At 38.4% G+C, this 22,658-nt stretch overlaps 2 protein-coding genes and 1 pseudogene across 3 annotated transcripts; 2 read left to right on the forward strand and 1 right to left on the reverse strand.

Annotated features, from left to right (window-relative positions):
• Positions 1 to 2,024: 2,024 nt before the first annotated feature.
• Positions 2,025 to 6,565, forward strand: LOC103713157 (OPA3-like protein). Of its 2 annotated transcripts, XM_026806975.2 has the most exons (5): positions 2,025 to 2,297; positions 3,794 to 3,928; positions 4,297 to 4,383; positions 5,667 to 5,757; positions 5,935 to 6,565. In XM_026806975.2, exons 1-5 carry the CDS (start codon positions 2,169 to 2,171, stop codon positions 5,967 to 5,969), a joined length of 477 nt encoding a protein of 158 aa, XP_026662776.1. In that variant the 5' UTR covers positions 2,025 to 2,168; the 3' UTR covers positions 5,970 to 6,565. The 2 variants fall into 2 exon arrangements, with proteins under 2 accessions (XP_026662776.1, XP_008798203.1); XM_008799981.4 differs by having other exon boundaries at positions 5,667 to 6,565.
• A 164-nt stretch (positions 6,566 to 6,729) lies between these two features.
• Positions 6,730 to 19,608, reverse strand: LOC103713156 (reticulon-4-interacting protein 1, mitochondrial). The gene is made up of 7 exons (XM_008799979.4): positions 19,204 to 19,608; positions 17,348 to 17,575; positions 15,146 to 15,219; positions 12,318 to 12,477; positions 10,366 to 10,485; positions 10,151 to 10,259; positions 6,730 to 7,194 (listed from the first exon to the last, which is right to left on the reverse strand). Exons 1-7 carry the CDS (start codon positions 19,420 to 19,422, stop codon positions 7,013 to 7,015), a joined length of 1,092 nt encoding a protein of 363 aa, XP_008798201.1. The 5' UTR covers positions 19,423 to 19,608; the 3' UTR covers positions 6,730 to 7,012.
• A 458-nt stretch (positions 19,609 to 20,066) lies between these two features.
• Positions 20,067 to 22,530, forward strand: LOC103713181 (annotated as a pseudogene).
• Positions 22,531 to 22,658: the final 128 nt, after the last annotated feature.

Consider the following 22,658-nt stretch of genomic DNA (forward strand, 5'->3'; position numbering starts at 1 on the left):
CCTCGAGTCGGGCCTCATCTCGGCTGGCACGAACCCAACCAGCTTCAATTAGCGAGAGGGCTGGGTTCGCGGCTTCGCGTCAACCATCCTATTCTGATCCGCGCGAAGGCCTATGAGCAAACTTTAGCCGTCGATTTAAGACGGATCTACGGCCACGATTTGTACATGTTCCGTGCCTCGGATCGGGGTCTTCCAAATCTCTCCACCCCTCCAGAATCCAGATTGTAAAATAAGGTTTTTTTTTTTTTAATACTCTTTTGAAAAACAAAATTAAATTTATCTAAATATTTTTTAAAAATTTATATTTATTTCTGTACCTTATAAAATACTATTTTACACAAATATCTCTAACATAACGATTTTTCTAGCACCATTAATAAAAACCATATTTATTTTAATTAAAAATAAAATAGAATTTTGAAGTTATTCTTTTGTCCTCCATCGCGATCATCTTATAATTTTTTTTTTTTGCATATCTACCCATTATGGATATTTTGGTCAATTTAATTCAAAATCGTTAATTTTTTAACTGCATTAGATGGTATGGATATATATGCAAAAATAAGAAAAAAAAAAGGTAGAATAGTAAAATAAATATTTGATGAGGATATATATGTAAATATTAATTTTGAAAAAATATTTATATAAAATTTAATATTTAAAAAAATATTTATGTAAAAATTTTATTATAAAACTCCTCCCAAAACTACGTTTCGGCGCAAAGATGATATAGCTAAAAGCAAGTGGGGGTTATTGAGGGTGGTTGGATATCGAGGTTGCAGATTCACCCGCGAGTGGCGTTATTCATCTGAAAGGTGGCCTGGGGCTGCCTTCCTACGAGGAGCTTGTTAGCCCGGCGTGGCATAGCGATCTCTCAATACTGTGAGGAGTGTGCAGATATTGAGGAGACGACTGCGCATGTCCTTCTGCAGTACCCCAGAGCCAGAGAGATATGGAGGAGGTCACCGGTCCTTCTACCCGACTCGATAGTCTCTGCGCAGGATATGATTCAGATGCTGAGAGCTTCCACGCAGAGTCCCCGATCCACAGAGGTAGGAATTTTGATGGCATACTTGTCCTACCACATTTGGTTGGACAGGAATACCGGCCTATTTGAGGGGAGGAGGTTGTCCCCAAGGAGGGTGGTGGATAGAGCGACGCTATATGCGAGGGAGGTCCTAGCGGTTACTGTTCGATTTTCTTCTGGGATAGTTAGGGACACTTGGGGTACTCTCCACGCTGCTTCAGCACCCCAGTTTGCCCTTGTTTCTTGGGTACCCCCACCCCTTGGCTATCTCAAAGTAAATTTCGACGGCAGTCGGTCAGTGAATGGTGTGGCTGGAGGGGTTGGATTTGTGATTAGGGACCACCTTGGCAGGTTGATAGCAGCAGAAGGGCGGCGCACGCCAGGACTCACAATGGTTGGGGCAGAGCTGCAGGCTGCCTGGGAGGGTATATCCTATGCGTGGCAGGTACTTGGTGTGGAGCGGGTCTGCCTTGAGGGAGATTCATCTGTGGTTATCGACAGGCTTCGAGGGGCAGATCAGTTTGGGGATGGTCACCCCCTCATCCGGAAGACCCGTAGGGTGGTGCAGTTGTTGGGCGATGTTTAGATAGGACACGTGTTCAGGGAGGCGAACAGGGCTGCAGAATGGGTCGCCTCTTATGTTGCTCGGCATTCTGAGGATTTTACTTGGACGTCTGTCTCTGACGTTCACCTTTATTTATATCTTTTACTTTTCCGCGATTTAGCAGGTTGTACTCACGTTAGAGTTATATGAAATAAGTAGCCGTTTTATCAAAAAGGAAAAAAAAAAAAAAAACAGCAGCAGCAGCAGCAACACGAACATTCGTGCAAATTACTATTCTGTCAACGTGGAAGACAATATAACGGCCGGCCCTTACAACGGAATAACGGCGAAATAACGGGATCGCTGTGAAGAGCCCGTTACATACCAACGTAACGGACCCTAAGGAACCGTTATATAAGAGAAGACCGCGGTTCGGCCGCCGCGTCGCATCGCGCTGTCTTTTCTTGGTCAAATGCCTCGCCCCATTCCGGCTTCCCCGCCTTTCGTCTTCTCCAAGGAACTCTGAGTTTAAGACCGCCCTTGGCCGTGCGAGGAAACAGCAAACGATCTTTGGGTAGGCGGTGAGAGAGAGTGAGGATGGTACTGCCCGTGGTGAAGTTGGGATCTCTCGCTCTGAGAACCCTCAGCAAGCCAATTGCCTCCAGGCTCAAGCAACAAGCCGGCTTCCACCCAAGGTTCCGCCAGTTCATCATAAACCTCGCCCAGGTCCCACATCTCGCTCTCGTTCTCCTCTTCCTTCATCTCTCTCTCTCTCTCTCTCTCTCTCTCTCGTTCTCCTCTTCCTTTATACCTGTGCCTTAAGGTTTGGGCTTTCTTGGTGGGGGCTTCTGGCCGAAAGGTCGGATATTTAAGATCCCAGGATGCTCTTCTTTTGACTTCTCTTCTTGTTTTTAGAGGCCATGGTTTCGTTTCCTCCAAATGCAGTTGAGTAGAATTCCTGGAAGGTTATTCTTTTTATAACCTGTCAATTAAATCTTGAAACATAAGTGTTGGTGGTTACGGTTCCATGGCATCGGTTTTCGTTTTGTGTATGGATATTGATGCTCTTAGCGTTATGCCAGTTAAATTATAAGATATCTATGAAGTTAACATGATTATTTGACATTATATTCAGAGAATTCGATTAAAAAAGGTAGATTTTTCTCGTGAATTATGTGAGAAAGCTGATAAAACTTGGGTGATCTTTTGACCTCCCTCCTTTATCATATATTGGTAGTATCTTCAAGGATCCTAGGATAAATTGAATTTTGAATTCTGAATTTCAGATAGCATAAATTTAGGATTGATCCTATCTATTTATTAATTTTTCTATCTTTGTAGCATCCTAGTTGTAATTTCTTATATATTTTTAACTATAAATATACATAATGACTACCTCACGAGGTAGCTAGAAAAAGTTCTCCACAATATTTTTTCCCCCCCACATATTCTTATTTTCCTACATCATAAAAAAAAAGGAAGAGAAAACTTGTTACATTAAAAAACTTGAAAGAAACTAAATGGTAAATACAAAAGAAAGCTTATATGAAGGAATCCAGTATAGTCAATACTTGATTAGCCAAACACAAATATCTTTTTTGAAAGTACTAAACACAATTATATAAAAAAAACAATAAGGCATCCAGAATGATATTATGTCCATAGAGTTCAGAGTCCTTATCCTAAGTAGAAACCAGGAGCTCGTTGTGGCTATCTCAAGAAAGAAATTTGCTTGAAATGAATCTTGTAGTTGAGGGATATGCTAAAGCACCGGGTCATTTCCTATCCCTATTTGATGAAGAAAGGTGGTTAACAATGATTTATGCGTCTTTAGACTTTAAGTTTTTGTTTGGATTTTATTTCAGCATACAGTCCAATGGGACTACACAGAACCAATGTTCTCTTACCTTTCTAGTACACAGCTCTAAAACAGAACTGCTTTAGGGATGCTTTGTTGCCAGGAAAAATTGAAGATGAAATTCTCTTTAGGAAGTTCTTTGTTATACACAGAATGAGTAGACTTGAACAGTTTGCTCCTATTATTTTTCCTTTGTTTGGTAGCATGTCTTCTGCAAGCATGCTATGAATATAGAATTATGCATTTGGAGTTCTGCCTGGCATGTTGAGATAAAAAAACTGTACTTGCTGAGAATGTGCTCCCGTCTGATTCTTATCGGGTTCTCTTTTTCCTGATGTTTGTTTTTTAATGTTTTTGCAATTAGGTGAATCATCGCTTCACCACAACCATGCAGAGGCGCCTGTATAACCATTCAACTGACACCGCGATTCATCCTTTGAATGAAGAGAAAGCTGTTCAAGCTGCTGCTGATCTTTTTGGGGAACTCTTGATCTTTTCGGTTTTCTCTATTCCATCTTTTCTCCCTATCATCTGGTGTTAATTTCAATTTTTCTACATGTCATTGATATCATCTATGCACTGTTATTTGTTCATAAAAAAGCTAGCGAACATGAGAATTAAGATTTGCTATGTTTAGCTGTAGTTTATGTCGTATGTGTGGTTCAGATCAGCAGCTGTCGACCAATCGTCATTTACTATGCAGACATGCACTTCATCTGCCTGCATGCCTGTGAATTATAAGCAGAAGATAGTGCTTACTGCTTAGTGTTGGATTTCATGGCTTCTTGTCATTAGCTGTGTCTTTTCAGTTTTGTATGGGTCTTTATATACAGCTCTCGGTACTTACTTGCCTCTTTGATGTGCCAGGTTGCTGGAGCTGCTATAATCTTTGAGGTCCAAAGAAGTGCTAGATCAGAAGCTAGAAAAGAGGAATCGCGTAAACAGGAACTTGAGGTACTGTGTGAGGATGAAGGTTCTCTCTGTTATGAATTGTTTATTCGACTTTTATCTCCTCTTTTCCCTCACCATAATGACATTCCAGTGCTGCTAACTTTCATTGATCTGCCATCCAGAATTTTGAAGGGGTTAATTGGATTATAATTCTCAAAAATGGTTTCACAGCAAAATCTTAGGCTTTTTTTATAAATCCCAAAAATATGTCATATTTAAGAGGCCTCCCGTTAATCCGATCAGAATCAGGTTTTAGAAAATTTAATAAAGAAAACATACAAATTGTGGATTAATATTTTCATGCAGAATTGCTAATAATTGGGGAAACTATGAGATTATGGTGGACTGCATTGGGCTAGTTGTATAACATGTTGTTGGGATATGAAATAAGAAAAATACGCATTAGATTGTCCTGCAATATCTGTAAACTCAAGAGTATTTTGGGCCCATGCTAGTACAGATGTTTGGTTCTTTAATATTGAGCTTGCATAACAATATAGAAAGCTCAATGCTTTTGGTTTCCAAATTGGTCTCTGGTCATTATTGAGAAGTTCACTAATGTGGAACAAGGATGAGTTCTTCCCATGTTCCTCCATCAGTTTTCCTGCATCTTTGCCACAATGAAGCAATCTAACTTGTTTGAGATACAGGGAAAAAATACTTCAATTCTAAGTCCTCTTATTACATTTTTGCAAGTGATGATCCACAGGGTGGTGGCATAAATTATACCATTCTACAAACATTTGATGGCTGTCATTTTCTTATATCAGTATCATTGTGCCAGTGATCTGGATGATGTTATAGAATGTCAAGTAATAGTGATTCAAGTACTTGGTTGGGTTGTTCAACTAAAGCATTAGTTGAATTTTTGACCTTTATCCTCTTTTTTTTTGCTTTTTGTCTAAGACTTTTTAACCTCTAGAATCTAGATAATATCAGCTTGTTGAAAGCCTGAGCAAGTTTTGCTTGAAAATAAATGGGAAATTCCAGTTTCTGCCTTTTGATAGAGAACCAATCTAATAGGGGTCTTCATCGTGAGCTGAAAGCAGCAGGCACCAGGTGCTGAATATTTTAGGTTGGCTCACAATTTTCAGCATGGAATAGATGGATGCCCACTTTCAACAATATGCTTGATCCCCCGCCTTGTAATTCTATTTGATAAGTCGCATGTTTAGTTCCCAGGTTGCAAATAAGTTAATGCTTATCTACTATTTTATGTTAATTCCTGATTTATTTGTTCGTTTGATTAGTTTTTGTTCGAATTTATTTGTTTATTTGGTGGTTAGGCTTTGAAGCAAAAGGAGGGGAATTTAGCAAGAGAGATAGAGCTACTGAAGCAGAAGTTCAATGAGCTAGAGCATCTTGCACAAGGACGAGGTCCTTTTACTATTCCCAACTTCAGATCTCGCCACGCACCTGAAAGCACTAAGCCAATGGCTGCTGCTTAGTAGATTTGGGCGACTTAAAATTTCAATTAGTTGTCTGCTAAGTAGGTGCTAGTGCTTTATTCACATTACAATCTTCCTATCTTGCCATCGTTCTTTGCTTTTACAGCATTTCCATGTGATAATGCCGGTGATTCGAGCTAGTGAAGGAATGTGGTTAAATTTCTTGGCATGTAGTTTCATCGTCCTTGTACGTGTAAAGGGAAGCTGGTCTTCATAGTATAGACCATCAAAAAAAAAAGAAAGGCCAGAGGCAGGTTTTGTATAAAGATCTTTGGTTTCTGACTGCCAGGATCTATTGAGTGTCATGATTGTCTTGGATTACACATTGTATCTTAAAAGTGATTCTTTTTCTTTCCTTTGGCAAAAATATTGATATTTGCTATCTAATCCAAAAGTTTAAGGACCCAAAGTTTTCTTTTTGATGGTAGGAACAAATATAGGTCTCTTCTTTGGATCAGAAAACATGTGCAAGGCATTGCCTTTTAACCAGTTATAATCTGGAAGGAGTAGGGTAATAATTACTGCTGCAATTCAGGAACTACTGGGAGTCATCAGTTCTTGCAGATCTGCATGTCAGGGTTATTGAGGTTAGGCCATCGTATATGCTGCGACAGGCCTCTGGAATATGTTTCATCTAAAGCATCAGACCATGGTGGTGTAGATGTGCTAAAAATTAAAGTTTTGGTCGACTATCCTTACATGAGCTTGAGTCTGCTTAATGAATTTTTCATCAGCTACATCCTCTGTCATGACTTGCTTGCAAAAGTTATTAAACTTCTGTTCATGTTACTCTCACGATTCTTCATCATTTTTTATGATCATTGAACTGTGAAATCTTTGTTGCATTAGCAGACAACAACATCAGAGTTAACTCCACTTCTCAACCACTGTAGCACCAACACAACTCAAATGCAAATCAATAAAAAATTATAAACTCTATGTACAATCAAAGTAATGCAGAGAACAAGGACGTAAGTTCTGAATTAACAATTGACTGTGCTTCAAATGAATTGATATTCTTTATTGATAGCTGACCTGTTGGGATTGTTCTATTTTTTGAACACCTTGGATTCTCAGATTCCATAGGAAGGTTGCTGTCGTGGTAAGGGGAGAAAGCTGGGAAATTATTTATATCTACAAATCCATTTTTCTGCATTTACTCCAAATATAAGTGTTCCTGGATTTCAGTCAACTTCCAGAACCACCTTACCAGGAACAAGCCTTTTATCTTTTACCTCATGAGCTTCTCTAACTTGGGTGATTGGAAATGTTTTCTCCACTGGTATCTTCAGCTTTCCAGCTTCTGATAGTCTGCCGATCTCATCTAGACCTTCAGCATCAGCCCTCATGTATGTCCACCAATACTCTAGCACCAAATAATAGACTGGAGTTATTATATTAATGATGATGGTGAATCACCTTCAAACAACCAAGCATCAAGAAGATTATTTCTTAAATTGGAAATCAAAGCATGTACCAGAGGGGAAAAAAAAGACTACATAAGGCATATATGGGAAGATAAAATGGATCTCGAATGCTTTAATGAAAGCGGAGATGGCAGACTCAAAAACAGAAAAAAAAAAGATGCAGCATAAGCAATTGAGGTCGGAGGCTTTATTAATGAGATGCAATTATGAAAAATCTCTGGGTATAAAAATAACAATCTCCGCATGTATAGACCAGGAATAATAAATGAGAAGACAAACTCAACTAGATGAACAATTCTGTCGTTAAGTCTCCTCAGGAAAGAAGACAAGATACATTCTTCAAAAAACATAATAAACTAAGAATGAGATCAAACTAAACACACAAATGCCTGCTTGCCAAGCTTGATACATCAGCTCCTAGTAGATATCCTATAGGAAAGTTCCACTCGCAACCAGTACGATGAGCAAGATTAGCAAGAAAGAAAGCACTATATTCGACATATATATAGCAAGTTGTCACAGAACTATAATGCTCATAGAGCAAACCCTCCTGAATGATAAGAAATACAAGAATAGGCTGATGTTTGCCATCACTGCAGTAAGTTTTAAATCACTGCCATTCCAGGGAAAGAAAAAGGTAAGGTTAGCACATCCTTCATCCCTTTTAATTACAGAATCAGAATTCCATGATGAAGTTATTTTACAGCTTATGAACAATGAACTCAAATTCACTGATAAAGAGAAGCAGGCATATGGATAATTGGTTGCTACTTTTCGTCGTCCGACCAAGCAGTTTTAGCAAAATGATAGATTACAATGAGAACCAAGACGGCACTCACTAAAATGTAGAACATCAGAACCAATCTCTGGATCTGCAAAAGAAGTATCCTCCTTTTTTTTAAAAAAAAGGTTTGTTCATTTTTGAAAATCATATTAATTTTCGAAGCCACAACCATTAGACAATACTAGCAGTTATCTAACATCTGCATAAGATGTTTCTGTTTTTCTGTACACCTGACTAAATGATATTCAGGTCTCTCTGAGGTGGCAATTATGCTGTTGGAGGAACAAGAGACTCTTCTGAACCATTGGTAAATGGAAATATGACAAAATTATGGACAGCAGAAGTACTATGGGTGTGATGAGCAAATCATAATGCATAGAAGAAATAAAGATACGCGAATTTTTGGGGTCTTGAGTCTGAAAACACAACCGGAGATGGTGAAATTGCTAGACATATGCAACTAATACGGGCTAGAAACTTCAGTTCAGACAATTATATGGTATACAGTGCTTGTAAAACCTAAGTCGCAAGTGTGGATCAGACTACAGTCAGAACACAATGCAAAAAGTGATAAAAGGCCAACTACGTAAGCCAAACAAAGCCAAAACTGAACCACAAAATAACCAATCCTACCGTGTCAGCGATGGAACAAAGCCAAAGATCCACATGTGCATGAAAGCGGCTTACGAGATTTTCAGTCTCAGTATCGACCCCATTACCGACATCTTACAGTATGGACCTAGTTGTTATAGTACACCCCCTTACCAACACATGGTACACTAACAAAGTTGGCAGAACAACAGTATCATGTGTAGGTATAGTGCTGTATTAAGCATCCATATCACAGGCAAGGTACCAGGTTGGTATGGTACAACCCATACTAGCTGGTACAGGTCAGTACCAAAGAACTTAGTGGCTTATGTATCGCAAACCTCATGGTAACGTATGGCTATTGAGTTGAATTATACTATACTTTCCTCCCTTGGATGGAGATGCATTCTCATGAAAATGGTGTAACTAGAGTGAGAAAATTAAAAGATGTGATTTTGGACTCAGCATGGATTGAAAAATTATAATGTCAATAGAAACATTTTCGAAATAGTCAAACAACATGTACAAATGACATATATTAATACCCATTTTAGGAAGTATCTCAAGCATATTGAGGTCAAAAAAATGAACAAGTCCCACAAAATCAATCAAACACTAAGTCAAGTACATATAAATGATGACAGTGTGCATCATGGCTCCACATGTCAATCAAGTGAAATGTTCATCATGTTGCTGCATCATGAAGGGTGCAAATGCATTATCACAAGAGCTAAAAAAAACATTGTTGTAATGCATTACTCCAAGGCTTGGGAGGTACGATTTTTTTTTCAGCTCATTCTATTTTGCTGGATCAGTATTATGTAAAATGTATATGTTGTATTCATATAAATTTCAGAAAAAAAGAAGAATCATGTTAGTCTTGAAAGGAAATCAAGTTGTAGATAGAATTTAGCACAACATGCATGTTTCTACAATCCTCTTAGTCTCATTTACTGTGAAGCTCAAGTACTGATGAAAATTCATGCAGAGACATGTATTCTGCCCAGTGCCCACAGAAGGGATGGTCAGATTTTCTAGGAGATTCTAGCACTATTTTCAGTCTTTGGGCATGCTAACCTCTAACTGACAAAGCAATTACTTATTGTACCTTATTTTGACTGTATCGATTTTATATTTTATAAATGCTGGCAGGTGACCACAAAAGTTACCATATTTTCCTTAACTTAAGATTTTCTTAGCAAAGTCAAAGATGTGGAATAAGTAGAGTGCTCACAATTCAGTGATTAGATAACAACAGCATCTTCTGTGAGAGCATGGACACTAGTGAAATAGACTGAAGGAACAGTACATCATCAATTCTGCCTAAAATGGTAATGAGCAGTCTCATTTACCAAGCCTCACACATCACAGTTTTTTTCTGGGGGGTGGGGGAAGGTATCAGAAAGTTATTCCCATACCACTGCAGCTGTAGCTCCAAAGAGATCTTTGGTATTTACAAGGCTCATTCTTAGGTTATCACGAAAACATCACATTCAGAAAGAGAAAGAAGGTTTTCATACCTATTCCATGAGAATAGCGATATTGCATTTGCTTCTTTAGTAAAATAGCAGTAGCAGCAGGAAGACCAATAGCCAACCCATACCTATCAGCTAAGGATGCTGCTTCTCCCTACAATATGGAAATAAGCTCAAATATTCAATGGTCGAAATAAAGGTCACATGAAAAATATTTCAAAAGGCTACTGATTCAAGAAATAGAGGGCCTGTTCAGCTACCTGCAGTGTCATATAGTGTCCGCCTTTCTTCAGAAGATTAATCCCAATTCTTTCAGTTTCAGGGATTCCTATTGTGTCTAGAACAACATCAAATTGCTCTTTGATTGCTGATTCAGTATCCTGTAAGATGCAGTACAGCATAGCGTATTTACTTAAGAAAGAAATATTTGCTCACCTAAATGTTCAAACTTAAATAAGATAGCTTCATTCTCAATATGCCCTGTTTCCAGCAAGAAATTGTAAGCACTTCTAGAATGCTAAGATTTGGCAGGCTAGAGGAGCTTATAGTACCTTCTTGAATAAGATATCTGGCATAGTTGAATAAGCAAATTTTCATAGAGGGGACCCAAGGTAATACAATAGACAAATTTATAAGAATTAGAAATCTGTTAATTTTTTCCTTAAACAATCAGATGTAGGATCATACACCTTAAAGTTTAAAAATAAGAAACTCATTGGAAATTAATGGACGGCGTACAGGGTTCCTCTTTTTTTGGGTTTGAGGGAGGGGTTGGTTTGCTTTGCTTGACTTTGGTATTACTATAACATGCATAAATTAGATGCATAATGAATATGATAGAAAAACCTGTGCTTTTCCAATTAGAATTATCAAAAGGCTCGCCATGAACTGAAATTGTCAGAGGTGTGGCATACATTTACATGGACCACGAGCTCCTTTTCTTCCTCTCATATTCACGCAAATAATTATTGGAGAAAAAAAAGCTAGTTACCACTTAACTTTGATTCGTGATGTAAAGCAAGAGCAGTCCAACCATATTAACACCCTTGCAGGGGAAGGCATGCAAGATGATAGGTCTAAAATAAGTAGGAGGAGGCATATACAAAAATATTAATTTGGACAAACTAAAAGAGATAGCATTGGAGCAGACATGCATAATAGAGTTATAAACCCATGAACTCCTATCTCTGGCATCTGTTCTGCCTAGTACTTAAGAAAGATCAAATGAGAAAGATAATGTAGGTCATATTTTTATGTGTAGATTTAAAGAAACAAGGTTTTAAAAAAAAATTACCACACGTATCACTCCGGAGACACGCCACTAATTCTCTATTTCATCAATTCACTTTAATTTAATGGAAACACATACATCAATCTATTGGTCCATTGTTGTGTATAACAAAGTTTTAGATTGTTACAATGATCATTGAGCATATCCTTGGGAAGCGAACTTCATTTAAAATCGTTGTTTTATTATTGTTTACAACCTTCAATCTCCAAAAAGAGATGGCCCTTACAGGAACCTAGTTCAGAGCTAAAGATTTGAGTTGTAAGGGTAGTGCAGCAAAACAGGACATAACAAAATGGAAGGTTATGGGGGAAATTAATAATGAAATAGTAAAACAAAACTGCTAGGCAGAGTCAAGCAGTAGCTTTGTTTTTCACCCAAGTACACGATAACAGCTAATTTATCTGTAAGAGACTGAAACATCTAATTTATCATAAGTTGCATAGGATCAAAAATTAGACACTTCAGTTATGTAGGTGAAACCATAGTTCTGCACGTCCATGTAAATCTATGCTGAATGAGATGTGCATGAGTGGGAAAGCAGATGCTCCTTATAGGTACAGACCATTTTATATACTAAAACCTTAGAATTAAATGAACAAGTTACAAGAAACATTGTGTAATGGAATCGAATGCATCTCAAACCATTCAGTTGAACTACTGTTCCCTTGTCCATTGCTTTCCAGTTTTAATTAGCTAAATATGATGCTGTTATATTAGTAAGGTCAAATTGTTCTCCAAGAAGTTGGTTAGTCACATTTAATCATTTAGGGGCAGATACATGTGAAGTCCTAGTGGTCACATCCAACTCACATTGAGATACATGGCCACAGAAATTTTTGAGTTCCAAGGAGGAATTGCTTTAGTATTAGATGTTCATCTTATTTGTTAGCTAATTAGAGGGGCAGCAATGGTTCTTGCTACCTCAGCAGTATAATCAACAGCTTGCTCGGCACCGACTTCCAGCACTCGGTCAATGCTCTTACTTCCACATGTGGTTGACACGCTGCACCCTGCAGCTACTGAAAGCTGAATTGCAGCTAATCCAACTGCTCCTCCTCCACCAAGAACTAACAGTCTCTGTCTGCCAAAAAAATCAAGTAAAAAATGTCCTGAATCAGCATACATAACATCATAAAGAAAACCTGCCAGACGCTTGTATATGACAAGCCATTTTTATGTACAGGACCTAGTAGAGCACCTGAAGGTTTTTGGAAAATTGAGCAATTTGAGATGTTAAAGCAGAGATAGTAGCTAGACGGGCAGGAAAAGTTCTGCCAGAATATTTAATTCAAAATCATGTTCTCAAGAAGAAAGCAACATTAAATATCATATAAATGACTCCACCACCAGCTAGTTGAAAAGAAACTACAAGGAGCAAGTACAAATTAGATATATTCATAAAGTTACTTTCTTTAACTATCATCAGTTTTCGGCTTGCAACATTCATGAATGCTCTAAAATGAGAGAGAATGAAAACAAGGAAAAGCTATCAAAAGAAACTTCACACACAATGTAAATGTATTTACAGTTCCTTCTAGCTCCTAACGGTAACGGAATTGAAGATCTGGTCGAGTTTCTTGTACTGATTTCTTGCAATGTGTAGTAAAATAAATTTGCAATGTTTTCTTTCGGTAATTTTAATGAAATGTTGACGAAGTCAATTAGGCTTTTTTTTATAGATTTAGTTACGGTAACAAGCACGTATCCACATTAACAGGAGAATGCAACAATGATCAATCTGGATTCAGCTGGACTTTTCCTTTAATTGCTCGAAAACAAAATAATCTTCTCTATGGTGGTTGTTTGATCCAAGCTTCCCAAGAAACCTGCAGTTGGAAAGGCATCATGGGCCCTTGACTGCAAAAGTTTGTTCAACATTAACATTAGATCTAATAAGTTTTTTGCGCATTATTCAACTAGGTTAACTTCAATAAGCTAAATAGGTAATTGACTACCTCACAACCAATCTGTTCTTATATGCTTCTTTTTCTACTTGGGACCGGATCTGTCTGTCATTCCCAATTTGGTTTGGACATTAATTGCACTTATGCCTCTTACCGCAAAACTCACATGTGATTTCTGGGGACAAATCAATTAAATAGGCTGTTTCATAATACTAATTCGTAAGGTTTTTCATAAGCCAACCTATTTCATGAGCTCCAAATCTTTTGGTTTTTTTCCCCATAAAAAGAAAGCAACAAGAAATATTAGGTTCATATAAAAACTAATAATAAAAAAACTTCTCATGTTAGTCCCATTTATAAGGGTAAGTTCCACGAACCTTCACCGTTTGTGCTATCAAAGGCAAAATGCGTACTTGATACTCGTTATTATCACTGGTTATAATCATATACAGCTTGAGTCCCTCCAAGTCAAGAAATAACCTATCATCCTTGACATTCAAGCTACATAAGTCACTTCCAATAAGCAAAGCCCATTCTCGAGTTTATGGCAATGTGCTGCTGCTACTCACTTTTCTCCCTCCACGACGAGTACTTAAGCCCTGTTTGGGGGAGCTTTGGGAGGGCCAAAAAGCACTTTCTGGCCCTCCAAAAGTACTTTTAGATAAAAAATGGTGTTTGGTAAAATTTTCGAAAAGTTGTTTCAGCTTTTGCGGGAAGCTGAAAACAGCTTTTGGAGAAAAGCTCCAATTTGGAGCTTTTCGAAAACGCTGTTTTTAGCTTTATCGGGAAGCTGTTTTTTGGACCAAAATATCCCCATTTAAATCTCACTTTTTTTTTCCAAAACCCTCATCTCGCCTCTCCCCTCCCTCTCCCTCTCTCACCCATCCCCTCCCTCTCCCTCTCCCTCTCTATCTCTTCTTCCTCTCAACGCCGCCGCCTCTGTTCCTTCTTCCTCTTCTTTTTTTTTTTCTTTTTTTTTGTTTTGGGAGCTCATGGTTGCCCACGGTGGCAGCCACCATGCCGGCCACCATCCATGGCCGGCGACCCCTCTATATTTCAATGAAATAAAATAATAAATAAATAAATAACCAAATAAAATAAATAAATAAATAAATAAAAATATTTGTAATTATTTAACCAATTTTATCACCTAGCCAGAAAATTTGTTAGAGAGATAAATGGTCATTAGAAGGATGAAAAATTAATTTACACTAATAATTATAATATTTATATATTTATTATTGTATTATACTATAAATATAATATTATATTACATTATATCATAATACATTGATATGTTATGTTAAATAATTTAATATTATATTAAATTATTATTCTATAATACATAATGTTATAGTACTATATTATAATAATATTATATTACATTATATTAATATTATACTATATCATATATTTATGTATTAATATATATTATATTTTATTATGCTCTGTTGTATAATACTGGTAATATCCTTTATGGTCATTTTGTCATACAAAAGTACTTTCTCAGTTTGTTTACCAAACACATGTTAAAGTGCCACAGCACTTTAGAAATGTATTTACCAAACAGCAAACAGCTTTTTATAAACGCTCTGCTTCAGACAGCTCTACTTCCAATAGCTCTACTTCCAAAAGCTCTACTACTAATAGCTCCTCCAAATAGAGCCTTAATGCATGCTTTTAAAGTAGTCTCACAAAACTAACCATTATATTCATGAACATGCTGGTGAAAATAATATCTACAACAGAAATTAAGAACAGCAATATCCAAGTAAACGTTGGGCATGACCCCACCAATTCCATAAAGTTTCCTCTATAAGGTCATATTCATGTCATTGGGCATACCCTTTAGTGATTCTAGCGGTACTTTTTAAAGCACGCCATGCAGTCAAAGCAGCAAAAGGAATGGCACTTGCCTCCTGCAACCACAAAATAAGCTCCTCAAGAAAACAAATTGTAGGTAAAGAATTTCTAAAACCAAGAAAACTGACTGACTAATAACAAACTGTCAGCAAAAAAAAAAAGGTTTAACGGAATAACAATAGCTAGAAGTGTGAAATCATATACCTATCTTAGAACCAACCTGAAATTTTGAGAGAACCTTGTTAATAGTCAATAAGATTTTATCTAGGATAATATAGAATTATAGATAGTACCTAAAAAACATTAGGCATATTAAAAAAATTGCAGATTCAAGCAGTTGTTCCTCCAGTCATGCCTATCTTAAACCTATTTGTGGCTGATCAAATTCGAGTTCTAGCTCCACTACGTATTGCTAACTGATAGAATGTGACAAGGAGGCACTATTTATTTCACTGCCCACAATGTAAATGGTGCACCAAGACAAAGTTGATCTAGAAAGAACTCTTAAATCTGCTTTGTGTTTGATGCATGTTTCCACAGACATAAAAATCAGACATCATATTTAAGTACGAATTTGCTGCAGCAAGAAGGAATTTGAGTTATTTGGTGGCACACTATCTAATCTTAGTTGTATTAGGAGAAAGGACTTAGGGGTGTACCAACCACATGATGACCAGTATGTATTATACCAGCTAGGAACCAGTGTGGGGGGGACCTTAGTGCAGTGCATTTTGGGGAACTGGACCGCAACCATACATGTCACAAGTGTGACCTGCATGGTGCTGATCAATACTGAGTAGGACACTTCAAAAAGGCTTTTATTTTGATTTCTCTACCATCTCAAGGTGGGAGAGGAAGTGAGAGGCAGCACGAGGCTTCTGCACTTGAAGATTTGCAGCCTTGGAGCTCAGCTTGTCAGAAAATTAACAAGGAAAGTTTAAAGCATTGTTTCTAGCTAGATAATGCTTCACCTCGTCAATTTTTTAGTTTTTGCAATAAACTAATCCCAAATCAAGGGGATTTGTGATTGTTGAGTAAGGATCACGTTATATGTTCATTCCTTGATGTATGAACACTGGATTCATGCCCTAGGGCATGGGGCATAAATCCAGGACCAAAATCAAAGAAATATGGGATTTTGGGTCGAACGCCACAGCCTTTCACCAAAAATATCTTAAGTATGAAAATAATTATATTTGAATTGTTGACGCATGAATAGCATTGTTCAGTGTATTTTTTTATGAAAAGTTGTCAAATTATGCAGTGTACAATAAAATACATGTCAAATAGGGGAAAAAAAGCTTCAAAACACATAGAATAGAAGAATTCAAGCATTAAATTGATAGGTTTACCAAATTTTGTATAAACCTAACATTCAAACAATAAAAGATTAAACAGGCCAAACAAAGTGTTAACTGGCCCAAGCCATCCCATCTAATACACAGTGTTAGAATAATATAGTACACAATTCAATATGTACCAGTGCCATGCCAACCAGGGACTCGTACTGCCATACCTTGAGAATTGAAAACTTGAGTCCTTTATGTTTGAGATTTAAGAATAAATAACTATGGTATTTATACAATATTACTAATCTGATTTCCTTAAAGTCAAATTCGAGGTCACAAATTTTTTCTACCATGCAGTTACTTGTGGATTCTGTCAGAAAGCATAGGTTCTTAAATTTATATAAAACTTTTAGCGGTAGCATCAGCATAAATCATGCCAGAGTAGAGAAAAAGTGATAAAGCAGAAGTCATCGCATTGTTAAGATCTCATAAACAAACAATATTTTGAGTGCATAAGACTAATTAGAACATCATTTAAAATATAATATATCTACAATTTACTGGATAATGTACAAGGATGATGAAGAAAAACTGCACAAGCAATAGCTCCTATTCCTATACATTGAACAAAAATGTTAGCACCCCTGTATGAAAGGTATTGCAATTGATATAGATAGACTATTGCATGCACAAGAAGATGTTTAATATTATGACAAATATTACATAAAATAATTACTGCTTGCACTAGTTTATGATTTTTAAAGCTTTTAAAAATGTCAAAGTTCGTAAAACATATATAATGACATGGATTACCCATTTCAAGATCAACAGAGCATAGCAAGAACTTTAAAAGAGGCAGGGGAAAAAAAGACAATCACCAGCAAGGCTTACTTACCACATGTGTCACTGAAGGTGGTTTCATTGTTAGTTCATCTTCAGAGAGAATAGCATAATCAGCATAAGTGCCTCTCACGGCTGTTGGATGCAGTGCACCGAAAACTTCCTGCCCAACGGTAAGGGATGAAACTGAAGAACCAACCGCTGCGACTTCACCACTAATATCACGACCCAAAATTAGTGGCAGAAGTGGTTCAAAAATGGATCGTCCATAACCAGATCGCATCTGAAGATTAAAAATGTGAATGAATTGCATGGATACAATTACATTTTCTCTTGCATATGCCACAAAATACAGTCACAAATGGTCAGTATTATTTATTGAATGGTGATGACTGATGATGACCTAGGCTATGAGTAGACATTTAAGAGTAGTCTGTAGTATTTAATATAAAATTTAAGTGGCATGTTTGAAAGATTCGAAGCCTAGTGAAAGGTGGAGGATTCACATTAGGTCAGCAAGCAGTCTTAATATAGCATATCAAACTATGATGGCCCAAAATAGGAATGCTTGGCAATTGAGGTCCATAAAGCTGTCGCTCAAAAATTAAGAAAAGGCTTGATGGTCATGGTTATGGTTTTTGAGTTTCATGTCATAGGTCACTTTATTTTGTTTAGACTGATCGCATATCTTTATATCCCATTATTTGCTTCAGACCGCGGTTGTTGCAGGGGTTGAATATAATTTGATCATGACCTTTCCACTTGTTTATGAAAACACATGCCTTTAATATTATGGTCAGTTATCCTTTGACATTTCTCATCCCCCCCGCCCCTCTTTTGTTGAAAGCTTGGAACTGTCATGATTATAAAAATTAGTTTTGGGAGTTTTTTAAAGAAAAGTATTTCCAAATGATTGATCTCGGTCTTTTCTGTTCTCCGGAGCAGCAGCTATCAATTCATGTGCTACAGTATCTCGGACACTTAAACAATCTCATTAAGGTATTATAAACAATTCAGATGATATTGTCACATTCTCCATGAACATTAAACCTTCAAATATACATGGTCTCATCTATTTGAATGTGTCAAACAAGCCTTTGTCTCAGCCTATAAATTGAGATAAAGTTACTTTGAGAAGCACTAGAATATTAAATATCATTTGCATTCTCTTATTACTTCATCCAATTCACCACAAGGCTCAAGTTACTGAAAGCATAGTAGTTTAGCTCAGGCCCTGCCAATTTCATCTATTCATGCTGAGATAATGATGCTCAAGCTACTTGATATAGCGATATCAAACCTTTCTTGATGATCAATCTATACTGTATACTGGTATAGTACCTTATGTTCTAATTGTCCATGCTAGATGTAAATCACTTTTCACTAGCCATATACCAGTATACCACCTTCCTTGCCCAAGTTGGTCCATCTACCCTGATCACCATTTATCAGCTATATCGCCAGTGCTGGCATTAAATTTCCAAGGAAACAATCACTTCATCGCATATCCTATCATGGTGATTGACCTCGAGTTGTTTGCACTAATTCTTCCACATCCTTCCAGTTCACTCATGCTCTTCCGAAAACCCTTTCTATTTTTTTCAATCCACCTCTAAATACATTTCTAAAAATGGCCATCTCAACTCCTCGCTGCAAATTGACACGTTGACCTCTACTAGATCCCCTTTTATATTTCCTATAGTATCTCAATACTTTCAACTCTACCATCTCCATCACTGAACCAATAAAACATTCTTCAGTACCTTCTCGCATAAAGTAAGACATGATTTCTAAGTCTAAATGCCTCGAGACATATCAAATTCTCTTCAAAACAGACTCCAAAATGGAGCAAAAAAATGATTCAGGAAAAAATGGAAAGATTTTAAGGAGCCAATGCAACCGAGAGCTCACTCTCAAGTCTAAAGGATTGATGGAGACGGCGCGGGCGCGGACGAGAACATCCCGCGGCTTGAGATCGGGGACTCCGACGGCCGGGCGCATCTCGAGGACCTCCGGCCCGCCGAACCGTGGCAGCACCACGGCTCGGCAGGCCATCGCCGCCGTGGACGCGTCCCTGAAACCGAGCGCGGGCCGCAATCTCCGCCGCCACCGTCCCGTGAGCCTCCACATCGCCGGCGATCTCCTGGAAGTCGGCGACGCCTTAAGCCCTGAGAGGTGCGACGCCTAGAACCTGGTGGAGAAGGGATCGAGGGAGGAAGGGCGCAGCGCACGCGGGAAAGGAGGGAAGCTTGAAGACTGGTCGCGGCCCGAGCCACGCGAACTATTTTCCCGTGGAACGGTACAGCAATCTGCGCCGTTTAAATCGAGGGACTTCAGGTGTAATCACTACATCTTATATTTTCGTGCCTATATTTTCTTTGCTAACCAGCTAAATTTGAACCTTGGACTAGTAGCCGCGGGGGGTGGGTATGGGACCACTCAATTTCGGCCCAATAGACACCAATGCCAATCAGATGGAATCTCGGTCCGGCCTAGAACCAGCCCGACCTCGGATTCCACTAAAAGCTCCTTCGACCATAGGGATATTCGCCGACTTGCCCCGACCAGTCTCGAGATGCCTTCAACGATCGCCGATCCGCCCCAACCAAGTTCGGAGCGTCTTATTCGCCGATGCGCTCCGACCGAGCTTGAAGCGCCCTCTCAATAATACGCCCCGACCCTTGAGCTCAAGGCGCTTTGCCGAGCACACCTCGGAACTCGGAATGCTAGGCTAGCCTTAGCACCCGTCAAGCCGACCTCGAGACTGATGTGGCATGGTTTTTGTGATCAGAGACCATAACTCCAGATTGATTATGGCCGGTGGTCGGCGCACTTTTGACGGATCCATTCCTGTGGCGGGGCAGCACGCGGCATGGGAGGGTCTTGCATTTACTGGAGTAAACCTGGGTACTCGGCGGATACTTCTAAAGGAAGACTCATCCATGGTGGTCGGCTGGATCCGGTGCCGGCAGGTTAGGCCAAACCTGCACCCGCTACTCCAAGACATTTGGAGCATGGGGGAGGAGGTAGATTTATTTCGGATCTCGCATGTGTTTCGAGAAGCAAACAGTGCTGCGGACTAAATCGCCTTCTATGCAGCCCACCATTCAAAGTTTGTATTTTGGGATACTTCTAATCGTGTGCCGCAGGCATTAGATCGTGTTTTGTCTTGTGATTGCTCTGGGCTCTTTCATTATTGTGTGTACTGAGAAGCCGGTTTCACCAAAAAAAAAATGGTTGGAAATTTTCATTCAATCTGTTGCTAAAGTGGGGAGATCATAAATATAGTTAGGTGTGATCTATGAAATTTCCCTAGGGCTGGCTGATCTTGACCGAGGAAGTGGGAGTTCTTTAGTGTTATGATGGGCTGCAATAACAGTGCGTAGAACTTACAAGCATTCTAGTTTTGCTGGAGAGAGGCATTTGTTTTAGCTTGCTTTTAAGACAAACTTGCAAGCATAAAACTTCATGAACGAAGAAATTTTATGGCGCGAGGTGGTTAATTATAGAGTTGTACGAGGCGTTTCTTTCTCGCTATCCCAAAACAGGTGGGACAAGTCTTGGTTATGGGGCATATCTTGGCTTTTGGGGGGCGATCGCACATTTATATGTTTCACCCTCCAGAAAAGAGGTTCGAGCTCTTCTAATAGAAGTATTGTGGATTTTCATAAGTTTCGAGCTCAATAGATATCCTTTCAATGAAAACTTTTTCTGAAATCAATCTAGAAATGATTGTTGTTATCCTTTGCTATTATGTGGTGGGTTAAGTTTAGTTTACATATTGATTCATTCACAATCTTAGTGGGATTACAAGTGTCGTAAATTGTTAAATTTGTTTTACTTGAAGGATTATTATGTGAATCAGGAACTAACAGAACATGAATTTCTTTATGGCGAACAGTACAAAAGCAACCTTCATGCTGGAACAGACCATGCCATCATAAATTGCTTGGACAGGACTGCTCATTTGGATTACCAACAGTTCAGTCTGCATCAAGAACTGCACCATAATCTGTATCTTAATATCAATACTAGCGAGCAAAATGGTGGGGATGTGTTACCCCATACGTCAGACTTCTGCCAACAATATGCCCTCCACCATCTGCGTTTTTAGGGCCAAAATGTGCACTCTAGGACTGTCCTCGACCTGCTCATGGATCAGAGTAGTATCAAGACTATTGCAGCAGCTTCCATGCTACATTGACACTGAATGAAGGTCCTGGCATGGCACCTGTGCTACGTCCTCGCAGTATCGATCTAGAAGATGGTCCACTTTTTGCAGTTCTCTGTGCAAAGACACAAGGGAAAAATGTTGGTATCCCTGTATGTGAAGGAGCTGCAACTGGAAAATCTCTGTGGAATGCTCCAAGTATGTCTACACTATACTTTTAAATGTGCATAGAATGTTTTTCATTAGGCTATTATATTCCAGACTGTTGCAAAAAGCTATTACTGCTACTATAATGCTATGTTTAAGGATTAGGATTTTTTTCAATAAAATTAGTTGTATCTGATTGCTTGGATTTCACATGATGTTGCAGAGCTTTTTGATCTGTCTGTTCTTGAGGGCGAATCAATTAGAGAATTGCTCTTTTTTTGACAGGCCAAGAAGGGCTTTCGAGAGCGGGAATCGAAAGCAGAGGTCATTGCCAGATTACAGTGGCTGTGGTTGGCATGAATCTAGGAAGCAGGTTATGAAGGATTTTGGAGGTTTTACAAGGTCCTACTACATGGATCCACAACCGCTAACCACTTTGAGTGGCATCTATATGAGTATGAGATCAGCAACTGTGATGATCTCGCTTTATATAGGCTAGAATTCAAGCTTGTTGATGCCAGAGTAAAGTTGACGAGTAATTCACTCATTGATCTGCAGCAGCAGATGGGAAGGCTCAATGCAGAGAATTCTGTGGATAACAAGGAAACTGCCAAGAGTAGAACAAAAGCTAATCAGAAAGACATCGCTGAAAAGTGTTGGAGAGTTTTAGTCCGAGCTTTCTTTTTTGGGTAACTTGGTCTGATGAGCATTACAAGCAGCTTCTTTTCAACAAAAAATTTTCCTTGCTATTTCCACCTGCTAATGCTTTTTAGTGGTTTGTTGCTTTTATGTGATTCTTGGCTATTGTTCCATATGCAGTTTGCTGCTATGAGAAATTTATGCCAGATAAATTAGATGATAAGCTACTTCGGTATATCCGTATTTCATTAGTTGAGGTATTTGGTTGCATTGGATACTAAAGGTTAACAAATTTTAAGTCCTTGGTTTCGCCATTTTATTATTGCAATTTCACATGCTACATGCTATTTTATATCGAAACCGTGAATTGATCTTAGAGTAGGTGTCCGCAAACTAGCTCATCAATGGA

The sequence above is a fragment of the Phoenix dactylifera genome, chromosome 4 (assembly GCF_009389715.1).
Source record: "Phoenix dactylifera cultivar Barhee BC4 chromosome 4, palm_55x_up_171113_PBpolish2nd_filt_p, whole genome shotgun sequence".
In the NCBI taxonomy this organism is placed as follows: domain Eukaryota; kingdom Viridiplantae; phylum Streptophyta; class Magnoliopsida; order Arecales; family Arecaceae; genus Phoenix; species Phoenix dactylifera.

Excerpts from the sequence above, each read along its gene's own strand:
- LOC103713157 (XM_008799981.4), top strand. The coding sequence starts at position 2,169 with ATGGTACTGCCCGTGGTGAAGTTGGGATCTCTCGCTCTGAGAACCCTC. Across the intron at positions 3,929-4,296 it reads GGGAACTCTTGATCTTTTCG|GTTGCTGGAGCTGCTATAAT; the intron begins GTTTTCTCTATT and ends TTGATGTGCCAG. Across the intron at positions 4,384-5,666 it reads CGCGTAAACAGGAACTTGAG|GCTTTGAAGCAAAAGGAGGG; the intron begins GTACTGTGTGAG and ends TTTGGTGGTTAG.
- LOC103713156 (XM_008799979.4), bottom strand. The coding sequence starts at position 19,422 with ATGTGGAGGCTCACGGGACGGTGGCGGCGGAGATTGCGGCCCGCGCTC. Across the intron at positions 17,576-19,203 it reads TCAATCCTTTAGACTTGAGA|ATGCGATCTGGTTATGGACG; the intron begins GTGAGCTCTCGG and ends TTTAATCTTCAG. Across the intron at positions 12,478-15,145 it reads ACCGCTAGAATCACTAAAGG|ACAGAGACTGTTAGTTCTTG; the intron begins GTATGCCCAATG and ends TTTTTTTGGCAG.